At 36.4% G+C, this 23,703-nt stretch overlaps 1 protein-coding gene across 1 annotated transcript in view; it reads left to right on the top strand.

Annotated features, from left to right (window-relative positions):
* LOC142483938 (protein ABHD15-like) overlaps nucleotides 1-1,503 on the top strand; it is a 19,235-nt gene extending 17,732 nt beyond the window's left edge. Inside the window, exon 3 of the mRNA XM_075583856.1 lies at nucleotides 229-1,503. Coding sequence (XP_075439971.1) covers nucleotides 229-769 — 541 coding nt within the window. The 3' untranslated portion in view covers nucleotides 770-1,503. The remainder of the gene's footprint in view (nucleotides 1-228) is intronic.
* The last annotated feature ends 22,200 nt before the right edge of the window (nucleotides 1,504-23,703 follow it).

The following is a 23,703-nucleotide window of genomic DNA, read 5'->3' as shown; positions in this document are numbered from 1 at the left end:
GTGAGTATTTCCACTTTTTGCATTTACAAACCGACAAGTCCACCTACTTTTGATAAAAAAAATGTTTTTATAAATATTCTCTGCTTTTTTTGTTTCTAGATCACAAATATTGTATAACCCTTACTAAAATTAGTGCCAAACAGTTTTGTACCATTTGAAGCAGGACAACTTTTTTTTATTATTACCACTAGACATGGGCTCTGGCGCTTCTTTTTCTTTTTTTTATAGGTATGCTACAGCACTGGGACAGATTATAAATACTGACAGGCTTTTTGGAAGCAGAACTCTAAAGGAGCTAGAGGAGACCTTGTTTTGTCATACCAAAGTTTCCAATGGCCTAACCTGGGATTCCTACTGGGAAAGAAATGACCCCCTCAGAGACATTGATGAAGTGGCTATACCAGTCCTGTGCATCTGCAGCCAAGATGACCCCATTCGTGGGGACCCGCATAACACTGTGCCCTTTGAGCTGTTTGAGACTAACCCCCGCTTCTTCCTGTTGCTGACCCATTATGGTGGTCACTGTGGCTTCATTAAAGATGACCTGTCTAACACAGTGTGGACTCACAGTGTTCTGCTGGACTTCTTAAAGTCCACTGTAGATTTCTTTGCCATGGAAGAAAGGCTAAAGGGTCTGTCCCGGAGAAAAGGAGCCAAGTCTATCTCGGTGAAAAGAACAGCCCAGGAGAGAACTTCATGTAAAAGGGAACAATGCTGCCCCCATAATATCCATGAAATCTATAACTGGCAACGATCCTACACCAGATGACAGGAGCAGTGGGTTCCATGCCCTGGAAATTGCTGATAAAAGGTTGTCATCACAATACAATGTGAAAGGACTAGAAGATGTGGACATTCTCATATGGATATATAGAGGTAGCCTATTGCGCCATCTTGTGTAATAGGATATATCAGGAAATACTGTGCCAACGATATCAATGAATCCTATGGAAAGCGTGATATTAAGTTATGTATACAATACCATGGAAAGTGATGTGTCAAGCCATTGATGTAGAGAATAGCACCGTTACACTGAGTTTATCCTTGTCATGCTGTGACAGCGTATGGATGAGAGAATCATTTCCCCTTTTATATCCAAATAGAATTTCCCAGTTCAAAATAATGTAAGATACAGTGCTACTTCTGCCAGTTCTGCTGGCCAGTATCATTGTGTACACAAATATTACAAGGTCAGGTACACTGTTTATGCTTTTACTCTTCATCTGTTGCAATGACAAGCCTACTCTACACTACTTTGGTTTTAAAATGGTGTGCCTAAGAGCTATCATTAGACACTGTTAATCCGCTGATCTGAACAGAATGAAATTAATTTGTGTAGAGCACATTGTGGTACATAGAGAGCTGGACATCAGGGTTAAAACGATAACGAAAAGCTGGGTAGAAAGCCAAGATGATCATTTAGGTCTCTTCCGTTATGTTTGATGGCTCGAAAAGCTTCCACTTTTAGAGACATTGATGTAACTAACTGAACCCACTGGTTGCTATTATTTTATGCATCTTATATGTATTTTATATAATCTTATATGCATCCCTATTGTACTGCGTAATGAATGGTACATGTATTACATCACTTGGTGCATTTTTGGCTGCAGGGATAAGCATGGTTTCCCTTGGTGTATTTGTTGCCCTAAACCAAGCTTTTTTGACCACATCATCTTTGTATTTTCTCTCAGCAAACTTCTTGGTCAATACCATAGATTGTTCTTTGAATATTGTATTATCAGAAAAATTTCTTTTAATTCTACGGTATTGTCCGTAGGGTATGTTTGCAATCCATTTGTTTAAATGACAGCTGGATTGCAAAATGTAATTATTTGCATCAACTTCTTTAAAGAAGTTTTTTGTTTTGATGCTATTACCCTCCAGATATATGGTAAGATCCAAGAAGTTTATACTGGAGGAACTTATGGAAGAAGTGAATTTAAGATTCAATTCATTATTGTTGAGGTACAGGAGGAATAGATCCAAGTCCTCTAATGTACCCTTCCATATAAAGATGATGTCATCTATATAGCGCCGCCATGTGACCAGATTTGCGTCCAGACCTATCCAACACCATATGTAGTGATCTTCCCACATGGCCATCAACAGATTGGCATAGCTGGGCGCAAATTTGGTCCCCATGGCGGTCCCACACAGCTGTAAATAGAACTCCTCACAAAACCAGAAAAAGTTTTTCTTCAGGACAAATTCGATACAAGTTATCAAAAAATCAATTTGAACTTTTGGAATGGTACCTTCCATTTCTAGAAAATACTTAACAGCTCTACATCCATCTTTGTGTCTAATAGATGTGTATAGTGCTGTTTTAAACCTTGTTTCCCTGCCTAGATCACCTTTTCCCCTTTGCTTGTCATTACATACTCTGTCATGATGATGCTACTGGGTTACCATGACAACCAGAGTACATAAAAGGCTGCAGGGAGCATAGACCCGCCCACCCCCGAAGAAGTTCCAGTCAGGAACGAAACACGTGTCGGGTGAGACGTCCTGTGTGACGTCATCAGCGCGACCCACTAGCTAGTAGTGTGGTCAGTCCGGTTCACAGAGTGGAGTACAATTAGCTAAAAAAGATGTGGGCCAGTTGTGGATCCCACTAGCTAGGATTGCTTTCCTGTTCATCTCACTATAAATCCCTGCACTCGGCGATTCAGGCACTCCCCTGCCATACACTCTGCAGTGTGTGGCAGAATCACTCGCAGCGTCTGACTCCAGCAAGCTGCTACACACACACGATCATTACTGCCTGTCTGGTATCTTTGGCCAAGTAGGTTAACTGTTTACCTCCTGGCACTTTTTGATACACACTCTGAGCTATGGGGAGTAAATGAATCATTGCCTCTGACTCCAGAAAGCTGCCTAAGCGATCACTACAGCTTGCTTAACATCCATGACAAAGTGGGACAATTGGTTAACCCCTTCATACCCACATGCAGCAGAACAAAAGTCGTTTTTTGAGCAAACATTTGTTATTACCTGCTTAGCAACATCATGACTGCAGCATAATCAGGGATAATTATATATGAACATTGTGCTTGGTGTCTGATATTCATGGATAAATGGTACAGGTGTTTAACCCTTGGCACTACTTGTCATATACCATGAGGTATGGGGAGTGAATGACTCACTACCTCTGACTTTAGAAGGTTGACAAACGACCACTACTGTTTGTCCTTATGTCACTGTGACTATATTTGGACTATATTTGGAGCTACACATATAGACTACCAACCTGTCACCTTCTATACTATCATTACCAACACCAGGCTATGAACGAGCTACTAGTCCTTATCCTGAATCACTCATACAGTGTTAATACCCAGGCATAGACTTATATCAAGCATTCCACACTCCGCTGTGCCTAAACATGCGCCAGGATATCAGGTTTTAATTAGATTGTTTTTTTCTTGTTATCATTAATAAAATGTATTTATTTTGAGCTCTACCCCCAGTGAGTGCATCTTGTGGGATCCTTTCCTTGTTTCTCAATCTATATAGCGCCGCCATGTGACCAGATTTGCGTCCAGACCTATCCAAGACCATATGTAGTGATCTTCCCACATGGCCATCAACAGATTGGCATAGCTGGGCGCAAATTTGGTCCCCATGGCGGTCCCACACAGCTGTAAATAGAACTCCTCACAAAACCAGAAAAAGTTTTTCTTCAGGACAAATTCGATACAAGTTATCAAAAAATCAATTTGAACTTTTGGAATGGTACCTTCCTGTTCTAGAAAATACTTAACAGCTCTACATCCATCTTTGTGTCTAATAGATGTGTATAGTGCTGTAACATCAGTTGTGACCAATAGATAGTGTTCTTGCCATTGTATATCTCTAAGAGCTAGAATTACATCTGTTGTATCCTTTAAATAGGATTTTTGCTTCTTAACAATATTCTGTAAAAAGCTATCCAAATATTCCGATACATTGGCTGTCAGAGACCCTATACCGGAGATAATTGGTCTCCCAGGTGGATGTGTAGGATTCTTATGAATTTTTGGTAAGAAGTAGAAGACGGGGAACACCGGGTCCTCTATATTTAAAAATTGGAACTCTTGATCTTCCAGTATTCCCCGTCTTCTACCATCTTCTAGGAGAGATTGTAATTCTTTTTTAAAAATAAGTGTGGGGTTAGATTTTAGTTTCTGATATGTGTCAGTATCCCCCAAAATCCTATTGGATTCATTCATGTAATATTCGTGATCCATGATAACCACACCTCCTCCCTTGTCGGCAGGTTTTATAACTATTGTTTTATCCAATGACAATTCCTCTAGTGCTATTTTTTCCTCTTTCGTTAGATTAGAGTGTTGTTTTGTCCTATTTGTGGTTAGGGCCTCTAAATCTTTGGTCACCAACTGAAAGAACACATCCAAATGATTTCCTTTGGCAAATTTAGGAAAGAAGTTGGATTTGGGCTTAAATTTAGAATGAACAAAGTCTGTTGTCAATGACTTTGAAGTAGAAGGTATTTCTAAATTATTGCTACTTGTATTTGTCCAATTTCTGGTTTCTGCTTTTTTCCCTAAAAAGAATCTCTTAAGTGTGAGTGACCTCATAAATTTTTGTGCATCTACATAAAGACCAAATTTATTTGGTCCAATAGTGGGAGCAAAAGTAAGTCCCTTCCCTATAACTTTAATTTGACAATCCGTAAGAGTTTTGGTGCTTAGATTAAAAATATTTTTATTTTGTATACTTAATACATTTTTCTTGTTTTCCCGTAGTCTACCCCCTCGTCTCCCTCTGACATGCGTCTTTTGTTTTGTTTTTTGTTTGTATTTGGAGTTGTCAGGGGGTGAAATGGGTTCCTGGTTTCCCATGAACTCATGCACCCCCTTTGTTCCAAAAAAAGGGGCTGTTCTTTCTTTTGTTCAGTGATTGGATTCTCTTTATTAGAGATATCCATAATATCACTAATCTCCAAGTGTTTGGTTTTTTCTTTTGCCTTTCCTACTTTTGGAGGATTTTTAACCTCTACTTTTTTTGTTAAAATCTGGGGTAAGAAACCAGCATGTGTTTTGGGGTAATTGTCACTAAACCTCCCCCTATATGAAGTATCCATTGTGGAGGTAGATGTAGGTTTATTGTCTTTGGGATCAGGACTACCTTGTGATTTAAGGCCCTTTTTGGAGTTTTTATTCCAGGTCCTTTCAATCCCTTTTTCATAATCATCCTGATCCCTCCTAAACTTTTGCAATTTGATTTCAATTACCTCTTTTTTAAAAACATCTATGTTTTTTTGCATTTTGGCATCTCTTTCTGTGAAATCTTTAATACTGTCTAATGAGCCTAATTCTAATCTTAGGTCTTCTATTTCTTTGTCTAGTACTTTTAAATGTTTCTCTTGCTGTGTCATAATGATCTTAATCAAATTAAAAGAACATTCATCTTGTGCACTATTCCATTTAGTTATAAAATCCTCATCGCTTAAATCCATTGATGGATTTTTTTGGACTCTAAGACCTCTGGGTATAATTTTATATTCTACATATTTTTTCAAAAACAATAAGTCAAGCCACTTTTTAGTATCACGTATTAATGTACGTTCAAGTTTGATACAGGTGGTGTTAATCTTATCCTGATCTTCTCTAAAAGAGAGGTTGGCATCTTTGAAATAAGTGTCCAAATTTAAATTTCTATTAGTTCTGTTCTGAAACACATTAGAACTAGCCATTTGTGATTACTGTGATACTAACAGGTGCAGCCTTGATAAAAAGAGAAAGGCAAATTGTGTATAAACTTATCAAAATGTGGCGCGCAGTGTATATGGTTTAAATCAACATCAAATAAACCCACAGTGTTAAAATAAATAAGAAAATAAACAGTGATACTTATACAACCACGTGTATTCAATGCTGCTGTGACTTGATGCAGGACTGCTCTTTCAATCCTCGTAGGCAAGTGAAGGGTGAAAATCATCAAGAAGCGCAAATCATGTGGAAAATAAAGAAAGACAACAAACTTATGGTGCAGTATTGTGTGAACTTTGTGTGATAAATGGCTGTGGTTAGGTGCTCAGAATACTCACAAACGTGAGAAGTACGCAGGCATATAAAGGTATCTTTAACCCATGGGATGAGGCCAATTAGTAGGATAGGAACCGCACTGCTAATCAGGTATACTGTAGCGTTCTGGTACACTTGCGTCCCCTTAGAAATAAAATGAACCGGACATAGTGCAGACTGTACATAGAATATTTATAAAAACAAGCAAAATCCAATCAACTCACATGGTGATGGAAAGAAACAAGCGTGTAGATCACAAAGTGGATCTCTGCAAGACCGGGAGAGTGGTGTCTCTGCTTTTCCTCTGTTCAGCTTTGCGTGTCACGGATGCGTCTCACCGAGGACCGGAAGTGACGTCATCCGCTCTCAGAGGCTCCGGTTTCGTCTCAGGACATCACTCTACGCGTTTCACCTTGTAGGTTTCTTCAGGAGTGATTTTCCATAGTGTATGAGCAACTTATATACTCTAATCTCTACTCTCATAGGTGGGGAGTGAATTGGATAATGGAACACATTTAATTGAGATGGCCAAATGCTGCTGATGGACAATTAATACATCTAGGTAGAAGCAATCAGTAAATCTACATAGATGCAGGTGATACAGTTTAAAACATTTAATATATGAGTACTTGATTAAAAACATGTTTACACATAAAGTAAAAATGGCATTTAATAGCCATTGATGGATAGCCTAAGCTATAGGCAAAATTAAATCTGTTGCATCTGACATATGCACAGACCCAAAAATCCTAAGGATATGATAACATTTATTACTATCCCTAAAAAAGCTAAAATAAATAAAATACATAAAATATAATGACGCAAATTAAGTAGAAGGAACAAAATCTAATGGAAAGAACAAAGATGAAACATAATTAATGGATGAGACAAAAACCATAATATTAATGATGTTTATATATGTTATAAAAATGGTTTAAGATCAAAATCCAAATTTAAACCTAAGGGTGCCAATGTATTTAGCTCAAACATCCAAAATGATTCCCTTTTAAGAAGGGCTGTATTCCTATTACCACCTCTCCAATGGGGCATAACTTGCTCAATCGCTTTGAATGTTAACCCTTTAGGGTCTGAATTGTGCATCAATAAAAAGTGATTAGAAACACTGTGTGTTGTTACTTTTCTTTTTATGTTACTAATGTGTTCTAATATTCTAGTTCTAAGGGGGCGAATAGTTTTACCAATATACTGTAGCCCACATGTGCATTCAATGAGATAAATGACAAAATTTGATCTACAATTCAAATGTTGTTGAATGTTATATTTTTTATGTGTCACATGTGATTGAAAACTATTGATATCCTTAGAACTGAATTTACATGAAGTGCACATTCTACAGGTATAAAATCCCTTAGGAGGATCTAGCCAACCGGAGCGAGTAAGTACAGGACCCTTTCTAAGGGCACTGGGGGCTACAATGCTTTTAATATTGGGAGCTTTTTTATACACCATTTTAACTTTTTCAGGTAAGTATTGTCCTAAAATAGGGTCATTTTTTAAAACAGACCAATGGGAATTCAGAATGTTGTTAATCTTATATGCATCCCTATTGTACTGCGTAATGAATGGTACATGTATTACATCACTTGGTGCATTTTTGGCTGCAGGGATAAGCATGGTTTCCCTTGGTGTATTTGTTGCCCTAAACCAAGCTTTTTTGACCACATCATCTTTGTATTTTCTCTCAGCAAACTTCTTGGTCAATACCATAGATTGTTCTTTGAATATTGTATTATCAGAACAATTTCTTTTAATTCTACGGTATTGTCCGTAGGGTATGTTTGCAATCCACTTGTTTAAATGACAGCTGGATTGCAAAATGTAATTATTTGCATCAACTTCTTTAAAGAAGTTTTTTGTTTTGATGCTATTACCCTCCAGATATATGGTAAGATCCAAGAAGTTTATACTGGAGGAACTTATGGAAGAAGTGAATTTAAGATTCAATTCATTATTGTTGAGGTACAGGAGGAATAGATCCAAGTCCTCTAATGTACCCTTCCATATAAAGATGATGTCATCTATATAGCGCCGCCATGTGACCAGATTTGCGTCCAGACCTATCCAAGACCATATGTAGTGATCTTCCCACATGGCCATCAACAGATTGGCATAGCTGGGCGCAAATTTGGTCCCCATGGCGGTCCCACACAGCTGTAAATAGATGTGTATAGTTCTGTAACATCAGTTGTGACCAATAGATAGTGTTCTTGCCATTGGATATCTCTAAGAGCTAGAATTACATCTGTTGTATCCTTTAAATAGGATTTTTGCTTCTTAACAATATTCTGTAAAAAGCTATCCAAATATTCCGATACATTGGCTGTCAGAGACCCTATACCGGAGATAATTGGTCTCCCAGGTGGATGTGTAGGATTCTTATGAATTTTTGGTAAGAAGTAGAAGACGGGGAACACCGGGTCCTCTATATTTAAAAATTGGAACTCTTGATCTTCCAGTATTCCCCGTCTTCTACCATCTTCTAGGAGAGATTGTAATTCTTTTTTAAAAATAAGTGTGGGGTTAGATTTTAGTTTCTGATATGTGTCAGTATCCCCCAAAATCCTATTGGATTCATTCATGTAATATTCGTGATCCATGATAACCACACCTCCTCCCTTGTCGGCAGGTTTTATAACTATTGTTTTATCCAATGACAATTCCTCTAGTGCTATTTTTTCCTCTTTCGTTAGATTAGAGTGTTGTTTTGTCCTATTTGTGGTTAGGGCCTCTAAATCTTTGGTCACCAACTGAAAGAACACATCCAAATGATTTCCTTTGGCAAATTTAGGAAAGAAGTTGGATTTGGGCTTAAATTTAGAATGAACAAAGTCTGTTGTCAATGACTTTGAAGTAGAAGGTATTTCTAAATTATTGCTACTTGTATTTGTCCAATTTCTGGTTTCTGCTTCTTTCCCTAAAAAGAATCTCTTAAGTGTGAGTGACCTCATAAATTTTTGTGCAGCTACATAAAGACCAAATTTATTTGGTCCAATAGTGGGAGCAAAAGTAAGTCCCTTCCCTATAACTTTAATTGACAATAGACTTACTTTTGCTCAGAAACCAGAAACCAGAAATTGGACAAATACAAGTAGCAATAATTTAGAAATACCTTCTACTTCAAAGTCATTGACAACATTCATTCTAAATTTAAGCCAAAATCCAACTTCTTTCCTAAATTTGCCAAAGGAAATCATCCATGTTCCCCGTCTTCTACTTCTTACCAAAAATTCATAAGAATCCTACACATCCACCTGGGAGACCAATTATCTCTGGTATAGGGTCTCTGACAGCCAATGTATCGGAATATTTGGATAGCTTTTTACAGAATATTGTTAAGAAGCAAAAATCCTATTTAAAGGATACAACAGATGTAATTCTAGCTCTTAGAGATATACAATGGCAAGAACACTATCTATTGGTCACAACTGATGTTACAGCACTATACACATCTATTAGACACAAAGATGGATGTAGAGCTGTTAAGTATTTTCTAGAACGGGAAGGTACCATTCCAAAAGTTCAAATTGATTTTTTGATAACTTGTATCGAATTTGTCCTGAAGAAAAACTTTTTCTGGTTTTGTGAGGAGTTCTATTTACAGCTGTGTGGGACCGCCATGGGGACCAAATTTGCGCCCAGCTATGCCAATCTGTTGATGGCCATGTGGGAAGATCACTACATATGGTCTTGGATAGGTCTGGACGCAAATCTGGTCACATGGCGGCGCTATATAGATGACATCATCTTTATATGGAAGGGTACATTAGAGGACTTGGATCTATTCCTCCTGTACCTCAACAATAATGAATTGAATCTTAAATTCACTTCTTCCATAAGTTCCTCCAGTATAAACTTCTTGGATCTTACCATATATCTGGAGGGTAATAGCATCAAAACAAAAAACTTCTTTAAAGAAGTTGATGCAAATAATTACATTTTGCAATCCAGCTGTCATTTAAACAAGTGGATTGCAAACATACCCTACGGACAATACCGTAGAATTAAAAGAAATTGTTCTGATAATACAATATTCAAAGAACAATCTATGGTATTGACCAAGAAGTTTGCTAAGAGAAAATACAAAGATGATGTGGTCAAAAAAGCTTGGTTTAGGGCAACAAATACACCAAGGGAAACCATGCTTATCCCTGCAGCCAAAAATGCACCAAGTGATGTAATACATGTACCATTCATTACGCAGTACAATAGGGATGCATATAAGATTAACAACATTCTGAATTCCCATTGGTCTGTTTTAAAAAATGACCCTATTTTAGGACAACACTTACCTGAAAAAGTTAAAATGGTGTATAAAAAAGCTCCCAATATTAAAAGCATTGTAGCCCCCAGTGCCCTTAGAAAGGGTCCTGTACTTACTCGCTCCGGTTGGCTAGATCCTCCTAAGGGATTTTATACCTGTAGAATGTGCACTTCATGTAAATTCAGTTCTAAGGATATCAATAGTTTTCAATCACATGTGACACATAAAAAATATAACATTCAACAACATTTGAATTGTAGATCAAATTTTGTCATTTATCTCATTGAATGCACATGTGGGCTACAGTATATTGGTAAAACTATTCGCCCCCTTAGAACTAGAATATTAGAACACATTAGTAACATAAAAAGAAAAGTAACAACACACAGTGTTTCTAATCACTTTTTATTGATGCACAATTCAGACCCTAAAGGGTTAACATTCAAAGCGATTGAGCAAGTTATGCCCCATTGGAGAGGTGGTAATAGGAATACAGCCCTTCTTAAAAGGGAATCATTTTGGATGTTTGAGCTAAATACATTGGCACCCTTAGGTTTAAATTTGGATTTTGATCTTAAACCATTTTTATAACATATATAAACATCATTAATATTATGGTTTTTGTCTCATCCATTAATTATGTTTCATCTTTGTTCTTTCCATTAGATTTTGTTCCTTCTACTTAATTTGCGTCATTATATTTTATGTATTTTATTTATTTTAGCTTTTTTAGGGATAGTAATAAATGTTATCATATCCTTAGGATTTTTGGGTCTGTGCATATGTCAGATGCAACAGATTTAATTTTACCTATAGCTTAGGCTATCCATCAATGGCTATTAAATGCCATTTTTACTTTATGTGTAAACATGTTTTTAATCAAGTACTCATATATTAAATGTTTTAAACTGTATCACCTGCATCTATGTAGATTTACTGATTGCTTTTACCTAGATGTATTAATTGTCCATCAGCAGCATTTGGCCATCTCAATTAAATGTGTTCCATTATCCAATTCACTCCCCACCTATGAGAGTAGAGATTAGAGTATATAAGTTGCTCATACACTATGGAAAATCACTCCTGAAGAAACCTACAAGGTGAAACGCGTAGAGTGATGTCCTGAGACGAAACCGGAGCCTCTGAGAGCGGATGACGTCACTTCCGGTCCTCGGTGAGACGCATCCGTGACGCGCAAAGCTGAACAGAGGAAAAGCAGAGACACCACTCTCCCGGTCTTGCAGAGATCCACTTTGTGATCTACACGCTTGTTTCTTTCCATCACCATGTGAGTTGATTGGATTTTGCTTGTTTTTATAAATATTCTATGTACAGTCTGCACTATGTCCGGTTCATTTTATTTCTAAGGGGACGCAAGTGTACCAGAACGCTACAGTATACCTGATTAGCAGTGCGGTTCCTATCCTACTAATTGGCCTCATCCCATGGGTTAAAGATACCTTTATATGCCTGCGTACGTCTCACGTTTGTGAGTATTCTGAGCACCTAACCACAGCCATTTATCACACAAAGTTCACAAAATACTGCACCATAAGTTTGTTGTCTTTCTTTATTTTCCACATGATTTGCGCTTCTTGATGATTTTCACCCTTCACTTGCCTACGAGGATTGAAAGAGCAGTCCTGCATCAAGTCACAGCAGCATTGAATACACGTGGTTGTATAAGTATCACTGTTTATTTTCTTATTTATTTTAACACTGTGGGTTTATTTGATGTTGATTTAAACCATATACACTGCGCGCCACATTTTGATAAGTTTATACACAATTTGCCTTTCTCTTTTTATCAAGGCTGCACCTGTTAGTATCACAGTAATCACAAATGGCTAGTTCTAATGTGTTTCAGAACAGAACTAATAGAAATTTAAATTTGGACACTTATTTCAAAGATGCCAACCTCTCTTTTAGAGAAGATCAGGATAAGATTAACACCACCTGTATCAAACTTGAACGTACATTAATACGTGATACTAAAAAGTGGCTTGACTTATTGTTTTTGAAAAAATATGTAGAATATAAAATTATACCCAGAGGTCTTAGAGTCCAAAAAAATCCATCAATGGATTTAAGCGATGAGGATTTTATAACTAAATGGAATAGTGCACAAGATGAATGTTCTTTTAATTTGATTAAGATCATTATGACACAGCAAGAGAAACATTTAAAAGTACTAGACAAAGAAATAGAAGACCTAAGATTAGAATTAGGCTCCTTAGACAGTATTAAAGATTTCACAGAAAGAGATGCCAAAATGCAAAAAAACATAGATGTTTTTAAAAAAGAGGTAATTGAAATCAAATTGCAAAAGTTTAGGAGGGATCAGGATGATTATGAAAAAGGGATTGAAAGGACCTGGAATAAAAACTCCAAAAAGGGCCTTAAATCACAAGGTAGTCCTGATCCCAAAGACAATAAACCTACATCTACCTCCACAATGGATACTTCATATAGGGGGAGGTTTAGTGACAATTACCCCAAAACACATGCTGGTTTCTTACCCCAGATTTTAACAAAAAAAGTAGAGGTTAAAAATCCTCCAAAAGTAGGAAAGGCAAAAGAAAAAACCAAACACTTGGAGATTAGTGATATTATGGATATCTCTAATAAAGAGAATCCAATCACTGAACAAAAGAAAGAACAGCCCCTTTTTTTGGAACAAAGGGGGTGCATGAGTTCATGGGAAACCAGGAACCCATTTCACCCCCTGACAACTCCAAATACAAACAAAAAACAAAACAAAAGACGCATGTCAGAGGGAGACGAGGGGGTAGACTACGGGAAAACAAGAAAAATGTATTAAGTATACAAAATAAAAATATTTTTAATCTAAGCACCAAAACTCTTACGGATTGTCAAATTAAAGTTATAGGGAAGGGACTTACTTTTGCTCCCACTATTGGACCAAATAAATTTGGTCTTTATGTAGATGCACAAAAATTTATGAGGTCACTCACACTTAAGAGATTCTTTTTAGGGAAAAAAGCAGAAACCAGAAATTGGACAAATACAAGTAGCAATAATTTAGAAATACCTTCTACTTCAAAGTCATTGACAACAGACTTTGTTCATTCTAAATTTAAGCCCAAATCCAACTTCTTTCCTAAATTTGCCAAAGGAAATCATTTGGATGTGTTCTTTCAGTTGGTGACCAAAGATTTAGAGGCCCTAACCACAAATAGGACAAAACAACACTCTAATCTAACGAAAGAGGAAAAAATAGCACTAGAGGAATTGTCATTGGATAAAACAATAGTTATAAAACCTGCCGACAAGGGAGGAGGTGTGGTTATCATGGATCACGAATATTACATGAATGAATCCAATAGGATTTTGGGGGATACTGACACATATCAGAAACTAAAATCTAACCCCACACTTATTTTTAAAAAAGAATTACAATCTCTCCTAGAAGATGGTAGAAGACGGGGAATACTGGAAGATCAAGAGTTCCAATTTTTAAATATAGAGGACCCGGTGTTCCCCGTCTTCTACTTCTTACCAAAAATTCATAAGAATCCTACACATCCACCTGGGAGACCAATTATCTCCGGTATAGGGTCTCTGACAGCCAATGTATCGGAATATTTGGATAGCTTTTTACAGAATATTGTTAAGAAGCAAAAATCCTATTTAAAGGATACAACAGATGTAATTCTAGCTCTTAGAGATATACAATGGCAAGAACACTATCTATTGGTCACAACTGATGTTACAGCACTATACACATCTATTAGACACAAAGATGGATGTAGAGCTGTTAAGTATTTTCTAGAACAGGAAGGTACCATTCCAAAAGTTCAAATTGATTTTTTGATAACTTGTATCGAATTTGTCCTGAAGAAAAACTTTTTCTGGTTTTGTGAGGAGTTCTATTTACAGCTGTGTGGGACCGCCATGGGGACCAAATTTGCGCCCAGCTATGCCAATCTGTTGATGGCCATGTGGGAAGATCACTACATATGGTCTTGGATAGGTCTGGACGCAAATCTGGTCACATGGCGGCGCTATATAGATGACATCATCTTTATATGGAAGGGTACATTAGAGGACTTGGATCTATTCCTCCTGTACCTCAACAATAATGAATTGAATCTTAAATTCACTTCTTCCATAAGTTCCTCCAGTATAAACTTCTTGGATCTTACCATATATCTGGAGGGTAATAGCATCAAAACAAAAAACTTCTTTAAAGAAGTTGATGCAAATAATTACATTTTGCAATCCAGCTGTCATTTAAACAAGTGGATTGCAAACATACCCTACGGACAATACCGTAGAATTAAAAGAAATTGTTCTGATAATACAATATTCAAAGAACAATCTATGGTATTGACCAAGAAGTTTGCTGAGAGAAAATACAAAGATGATGTGGTCAAAAAAGCTTGGTTTAGGGCAACAAATACACCAAGGGAAACCATGCTTATCCCTGCAGCCAAAAATGCACCAAGTGATGTAATACATGTACCATTCATTACGCAGTACAATAGGGATGCATATAAGATTAACAACATTCTGAATTCCCATTGGTCTGTTTTAAAAAATGACCCTATTTTAGGACAACACTTACCTGAAAAAGTTAAAATGGTGTATAAAAAAGCTCCCAATATTAAAAGCATTGTAGCCCCCAGTGCCCTTAGAAAGGGTCCTGTACATACTCGCTCCGGTTGGCTAGATCCTCCTAAGGGATTTTATACCTGTAGAATGTGCACTTCATGTAAATTCAGTTCTAAGGATATCAATAGTTTTCAATCACATGTGACACATAAAAAATATAACATTCAACAACATTTGAATTGTAGATCAAATTTTGTCATTTATCTCATTGAATGCACATGTGGGCTACAGTATATTGGTAAAACTATTCGCCCCCTTAGAACTAGAATATTAGAACACATTAGTAACATAAAAAGATAAGTAACAACACACAGTGTTTCTAATCACTTTTTATTGATGCACAATTCAGACCCTAAAGGGTTAACATTCAAAGCGATTGAGCAAGTTATGCCCCATTGGAGAGGTGGTAATAGGAATACAGCCCTTCTTAAAAGGGAATCATTTTGGATGTTTGAGCTAAATACATTGGCACCCTTAGGTTTAAATTTGGATTTTGATCTTAAACCATTTTTATAACATATATAAACATCATTAATATTATGGTTTTTGTCTCATCCATTAATTATGTTTCATCTTTGTTCTTTCCATTAGATTTTGTTCCTTCTACTTAATTTGCGTCATTATATTTTATGTATTTTATTTATTTTAGCTTTTTTAGGGATAGTAATAAATGTTATCATATCCTTAGGATTTTTGGGTCTGTGCATATGTCAGATGCAACAGATTTAATTTTGCCTACTGTATAGCTTAGGCTATCCATCAATGGCTATTAAATGCCATTTTTACTTTATGTGTAAACATGTTTTTAATCAAGTACTCATATATTAAATGTTTTAAACTGTATCACCTGCATCTATGTAGATTTACTGATTGCTTTTACCTAGATGTATTAATTGTCCATCAGCAGCATTTGGCCATCTCAATTAAATGTGTTCCATTATCCAATTCACTCCCCACCTATGAGAGTAGAGATTAGAGTATATAAGTTGCTCATACACTATGGAAAATCACTCCTGAAGAAACCTACAAGGTGAAACGCGTAGAGTGATGTCCTGAGACGAAACCGGAGCCTCTGAGAGCGGATGACGTCACTTCCGGTCCTCGGTGAGACGCATCCGTGACACGCAAAGCTGAACAGAGGAAAAGCAGAGACACCACTCTCCCGGTCTTGCAGAGATCCACTTTGTGATCTACACGCTTGTTTCTTTCCATCACCATGTGAGTTGATTGGATTTTGCTTGTTTTTATAAATATTCTATGTACAGTCTGCACTATGTCCGGTTCATTTTATTTCTAAGGGGACGCAAGTGTACCAGAACGCTACAGTATACCTGATTAGCAGTGCGGTTCCTATCCTACTAATTGGCCTCATCCCATGGGTTAAAGATACCTTTATATGCCTGCGTACGTCTCACGTTTGTGAGTATTCTGAGCACCTAACCACAGCCATTTATCACACAAAGTTCACAAAATACTGCACCATAAGTTTGTTGTCTTTCTTTATTTTCCACATGATTTGCGCTTCTTGATGATTTTCACCCTTCACTTGCCTACGAGGATTGAAAGAGCAGTCCTGCATCAAGTCACAGCAGCATTGAATACACGTGGTTGTATAAGTATCACTGTTTATTTTCTTATTTATTTTAACACTGTGGGTGTATTTGATGTTGATTTAAACCATATACACTGCGCGCCACATTTTGATAAGTTTATACACAATTTGCCTTTCTCTTTTTATCAAGGCTGCACCTGTTAGTATCACAGTAATCACAAATGGCTAGTTCTAATGTGTTTCAGAACAGAACTAATAGAAATTTAAATTTGGACACTTATTTCAAAGATGCCAACCTCTCTTTTAGAGAAGATCAGGATAAGATTAACACCACCTGTATCAAACTTGAACGTACATTAATACGTGATACTAAAAAGTGGCTTGACTTATTGTTTTTGAAAAAATATGTAGAATATAAAATTATACCCAGAGGTCTTAGAGTCCAAAAAAATCCATCAATGGATTTAAGCGATGAGGATTTTATAACTAAATGGAATAGTGCACAAGATGAATGTTCTTTTAATTTGATTAAGATCATTATGACACAGCAAGAGAAACATTTAAAAGTACTAGACAAAGAAATAGAAGACCTAAGATTAGAATTAGGCTCCTTAGACAGTATTAAAGATTTCACAGAAAGAGATGCCAAAATGCAAAAAAACATAGATGTTTTTAAAAAAGAGGTAATTGAAATCAAATTGCAAAAGTTTAGGAGGGATCAGGATGATTATGAAAAAGGGATTGAAAGGACCTGGAATAAAAACTCCAAAAAGGGCCTTAAATCACAAGGTAGTCCTGATCCCAAAGACAATAAACCTACATCTACCTCCACAATGGATACTTCATATAGGGGGAGGTTTAGTGACAATTACCCCAAAACACATGCTGGTTTCTTACCCCAGATTTTAACAAAAAAAGTAGAGGTTAAAAATCCTCCAAAAGTAGGAAAGGCAAAAGAAAAAACCAAACACTTGGAGATTAGTGATATTATGGATATCTCTAATAAAGAGAATCCAATCACTGAACAAAAGAAAGAACAGCCCCTTTTTTTGGAACAAAGGGGGTGCATGAGTTCATGGGAAACCAGGAACCCATTTCACCCCCTGACAACTCCAAATACAAACAAAAAACAAAACAAAAGACGCATGTCAGAGGGAGACGAGGGGGTAGACTACGGGAAAACAAGAAAAATGTATTAAGTATACAAAATAAAAATATTTTTAATCTAAGCACCAAAACTCTTACGGATTGTCAAATTAAAGTTATAGGGAAGGGACTTACTTTTGCTCCCACTATTGGACCAAATAAATTTGGTCTTTATGTAGATGCACAAAAATTTATGAGGTCACTCACACTTAAGAGATTCTTTTTAGGGAAAAAAGCAGAAACCAGAAATTGGACAAATACAAGTAGCAATAATTTAGAAATACCTTCTACTTCAAAGTCATTGACAACAGACTTTGTTCATTCTAAATTTAAGCCCAAATCCAACTTCTTTCCTAAATTTGCCAAAGGAAATCATTTGGATGTGTTCTTTCAGTTGGTGACCAAAGATTTAGAGGCCCTAACCACAAATAGGACAAAACAACACTCTAATCTAACGAAAGAGGAAAAAATAGCACTAGAGGAATTGTCATTGGATAAAACAATAGTTATAAAACCTGCCGACAAGGGAGGAGGTGTGGTTATCATGGATCACGAATATTACATGAATGAATCCAATAGGATTTTGGGGGATACTGACACATATCAGAAACTAAAATCTAACCCCACACTTATTTTTAAAAAAGAATTACAATCTCTCCTAGAAGATGGTAGAAGACGGGGAATACTGGAAGATCAAGAGTTCCAATTTTTAAATATAGAGGACCCGGTGTTCCCCGTCTTCTACTTCTTACCAAAAATTCATAAGAATCCTACACATCCACCTGGGAGACCAATTATCTCCGGTATAGGGTCTCTGACAGCCAATGTATCGGAATATTTGGATAGCTTTTTACAGAATATTGTTAAGAAGCAAAAATCCTATTTAAAGGATACAACAGATGTAATTCTAGCTCTTAGAGATATACAATGGCAAGAACACTATCTATTGGTCACAACTGATGTTACAGCACTATACACATCTATTAGACACAAAGATGGATGTAGAGCTGTTAAGTATTTTCTAGAACAGGAAGGTACCATTCCAAAAGTTCAAATTGATTTTTTGATAACTTGTATCGAATTTGTCCTGAAGAAAAACTTTTTCTGGTTTTGTGAGGAGTTCTATTTACAGCTGTGTGGGACCGCCATGGGGACCAAATTTGCGCCCAGCTATGCCAATCTGTTGATGGCCATGTGGGAAGATCACTACATATGGTCTTGGATAGGTCTGGACGCAAATCTGGTCACATGGCGGCGCTATATAGATGACATCATCTTTATATGGAAGGGTACATTAGAGGACTTGGATCTATTCCTCCTGTACCTCAACAATAATGAATTGAATCTTAAATTCACTTCTTCCATAAGTTCCTCCAGTATAAACTTCTTGGATCTTACCATATATCTGGAGGGTAATAGCATCAAAACAAAAAACTTCTTTAAAGAAGTTGATGCAAATAATTACATTTTGCAATCCAGCTGTCATTTAAACAAGTGGATTGCAAACATACCCTACGGACAATACCGTAGAATTAAAAGAAATTGTTCTGATAATACAATATTCAAAGAACAATCTATGGTATTGACCAAGAAGTTTGCTGAGAGAAAATACAAAGATGATGTGGTCAAAAAAGCTTGGTTTAGGGCAACAAATACACCAAGGGAAACCATGCTTATCCCTGCAGCCAAAAATGCACCAAGTGATGTAATACATGTACCATTCATTACGCAGTACAATAGGGATGCATATAAGATTAACAACATTCTGAATTCCCATTGGTCTGTTTTAAAAAATGACCCTATTTTAGGACAACACTTACCTGAAAAAGTTAAAATGGTGTATAAAAAAGCTCCCAATATTAAAAGCATTGTAGCCCCCAGTGCCCTTAGAAAGGGTCCTGTACATACTCGCTCCGGTTGGCTAGATCCTCCTAAGGGATTTTATACCTGTAGAATGTGCACTTCATGTAAATTCAGTTCTAAGGATATCAATAGTTTTCAATCACATGTGACACATAAAAAATATAACATTCAACAACATTTGAATTGTAGATCAAATTTTGTCATTTATCTCATTGAATGCACATGTGGGCTACAGTATATTGGTAAAACTATTCGCCCCCTTAGAACTAGAATATTAGAACACATTAGTAACATAAAAAGATAAGTAACAACACACAGTGTTTCTAATCACTTTTTATTGATGCACAATTCAGACCCTAAAGGGTTAACATTCAAAGCGATTGAGCAAGTTATGCCCCATTGGAGAGGTGGTAATAGGAATACAGCCCTTCTTAAAAGGGAATCATTTTGGATGTTTGAGCTAAATACATTGGCACCCTTAGGTTTAAATTTGGATTTTGATCTTAAACCATTTTTATAACATATATAAACATCATTAATATTATGGTTTTTGTCTCATCCATTAATTATGTTTCATCTTTGTTCTTTCCATTAGATTTTGTTCCTTCTACTTAATTTGCGTCATTATATTTTATGTATTTTATTTATTTTAGCTTTTTTAGGGATAGTAATAAATGTTATCATATCCTTAGGATTTTTGGGTCTGTGCATATGTCAGATGCAACAGATTTAATTTTGCCTATAGCTTAGGCTATCCATCAATGGCTATTAAATGCCATTTTTACTTTATGTGTAAACATGTTTTTAATCAAGTACTCATATATTAAATGTTTTAAACTGTATCACCTGCATCTATGTAGATTTACTGATTGCTTTTACCTAGATGTATTAATTGTCCATCAGCAGCATTTGGCCATCTCAATTAAATGTGTTCCATTATCCAATTCACTCCCCACCTATGAGAGTAGAGATTAGAGTATATAAGTTGCTCATACACTATGGAAAATCACTCCTGAAGAAACCTACAAGGTGAAACGCGTAGAGTGATGTCCTGAGACGAAACCGGAGCCTCTGAGAGCGGATGACGTCACTTCCGGTCCTCGGTGAGACGCATCCGTGACACGCAAAGCTGAACAGAGGAAAAGCAGAGACACCACTCTCCCGGTCTTGCAGAGATCCACTTTGTGATCTACACGCTTGTTTCTTTCCATCACCATGTGAGTTGATTGGATTTTGCTTGTTTTTATAAATATTCTATGTACAGTCTGCACTATGTCCGGTTCATTTTATTTCTAAGGGGACGCAAGTGTACCAGAACGCTACAGTATACCTGATTAGCAGTGCGGTTCCTATCCTACTAATTGGCCTCATCCCATGGGTTAAAGATACCTTTATATGCCTGCGTACTTCTCACGTTTGTGAGTATTCTGAGCACCTAACCACAGCCATTTATCACACAAAGTTCACAAAATACTGCACCATAAGTTTGTTGTCTTTCTTTATTTTCCACATGATTTGCGCTTCTTGATGATTTTCACCCTTCACTTGCCTACGAGGATTGAAAGAGCAGTCCTGCATCAAGTCACAGCAGCATTGAATACACGTGGTTGTATAAGTATCACTGTTTATTTTCTTATTTATTTTAACACTGTGGGTGTATTTGATGTTGATTTAAACCATATACACTGCGCGCCACATTTTGATAAGTTTATACACAATTTGCCTTTCTCTTTTTATCAAGGCTGCACCTGTTAGTATCACAGTAATCACAAATGGCTAGTTCTAATGTGTTTCAGAACAGAACTAATAGAAATTTAAATTTGGACACTTATTTCAAAGATGCCAACCTCTCTTTTAGAGAAGATCAGGATAAGATTAACACCACCTGTATCAAACTTGAACGTACATTAATACGTGATACTAAAAAGTGGCTTGACTTATTGTTTTTGAAAAAATATGTAGAATATAAAATTATACCCAGAGGTCTTAGAGTCCAAAAAAATCCATCAATGGATTTAAGCGATGAGGATTTTATAACTAAATGGAATAGTGCACAAGATGAATGTTCTTTTAATTTGATTAAGATCATTATGACACAGCAAGAGAAACATTTAAAAGTACTAGACAAAGAAATAGAAGACCTAAGATTAGAATTAGGCTCCTTAGACAGTATTAAAGATTTCACAGAAAGAGATGCCAAAATGCAAAAAAACATAGATGTTTTTAAAAAAGAGGTAATTGAAATCAAATTGCAAAAGTTTAGGAGGGATCAGGATGATTATGAAAAAGGGATTGAAAGGACCTGGAATAAAAACTCCAAAAAGGGCCTTAAATCACAAGGTAGTCCTGATCCCAAAGACAATAAACCTACATCTACCTCCACAATGGATACTTCATATAGGGGGAGGTTTAGTGACAATTACCCCAAAACACATGCTGGTTTCTTACCCCAGATTTTAACAAAAAAAGTAGAGGTTAAAAATCCTCCAAAAGTAGGAAAGGCAAAAGAAAAAACCAAACACTTGGAGATTAGTGATATTATGGATATCTCTAATAAAGAGAATCCAATCACTGAACAAAAGAAAGAACAGCCCCTTTTTTTGGAACAAAGGGGGTGCATGAGTTCATGGGAAACCAGGAACCCATTTCACCCCCTGACAACTCCAAATACAAACAAAAAACAAAACAAAAGACGCATGTCAGAGGGAGACGAGGGGGTAGACTACGGGAAAACAAGAAAAATGTATTAAGTATACAAAATAAAAATATTTTTAATCTAAGCACCAAAACTCTTACGGATTGTCAAATTAAAGTTATAGGGAAGGGACTTACTTTTGCTCCCACTATTGGACCAAATAAATTTGGTCTTTATGTAGATGCACAAAAATTTATGAGGTCACTCACACTTAAGAGATTCTTTTTAGGGAAAAAAGCAGAAACCAGAAATTGGACAAATACAAGTAGCAATAATTTAGAAATACCTTCTACTTCAAAGTCATTGACAACAGACTTTGTTCATTCTAAATTTAAGCCCAAATCCAACTTCTTTCCTAAATTTGCCAAAGGAAATCATTTGGATGTGTTCTTTCAGTTGGTGACCAAAGATTTAGAGGCCCTAACCACAAATAGGACAAAACAACACTCTAATCTAACGAAAGAGGAAAAAATAGCACTAGAGGAATTGTCATTGGATAAAACAATAGTTATAAAACCTGCCGACAAGGGAGGAGGTGTGGTTATCATGGATCACGAATATTACATGAATGAATCCAATAGGATTTTGGGGGATACTGACACATATCAGAAACTAAAATCTAACCCCACACTTATTTTTAAAAAAGAATTACAATCTCTCCTAGAAGATGGTAGAAGACGGGGAATACTGGAAGATCAAGAGTTCCAATTTTTAAATATAGAGGACCCGGTGTTCCCCGTCTTCTACTTCTTACCAAAAATTCATAAGAATCCTACACATCCACCTGGGAGACCAATTATCTCCGGTATAGGGTCTCTGACAGCCAATGTATCGGAATATTTGGATAGCTTTTTACAGAATATTGTTAAGAAGCAAAAATCCTATTTAAAGGATACAACAGATGTAATTCTAGCTCTTAGAGATATACAATGGCAAGAACACTATCTATTGGTCACAACTGATGTTACAGCACTATACACATCTATTAGACACAAAGATGGATGTAGAGCTGTTAAGTATTTTCTAGAACAGGAAGGTACCATTCCAAAAGTTCAAATTGATTTTTTGATAACTTGTATCGAATTTGTCCTGAAGAAAAACTTTTTCTGGTTTTGTGAGGAGTTCTATTTACAGCTGTGTGGGACCGCCATGGGGACCAAATTTGCGCCCAGCTATGCCAATCTGTTGATGGCCATGTGGGAAGATCACTACATATGGTCTTGGATAGGTCTGGACGCAAATCTGGTCACATGGCGGCGCTATATAGATGACATCATCTTTATATGGAAGGGTACATTAGAGGACTTGGATCTATTCCTCCTGTACCTCAACAATAATGAATTGAATCTTAAATTCACTTCTTCCATAAGTTCCTCCAGTATAAACTTCTTGGATCTTACCATATATCTGGAGGGTAATAGCATCAAAACAAAAAACTTCTTTAAAGAAGTTGATGCAAATAATTACATTTTGCAATCCAGCTGTCATTTAAACAAGT

The sequence above is a fragment of the Ascaphus truei genome, unplaced genomic scaffold, assembly GCF_040206685.1.
Source record: "Ascaphus truei isolate aAscTru1 unplaced genomic scaffold, aAscTru1.hap1 HAP1_SCAFFOLD_399, whole genome shotgun sequence".
NCBI classification, from domain to species: Eukaryota; Metazoa; Chordata; class Amphibia; order Anura; family Ascaphidae; genus Ascaphus; species Ascaphus truei.
Note: the sequence above shows the minus strand (reverse complement) of the source record. Positions and strands in the feature narration are given on the sequence as shown.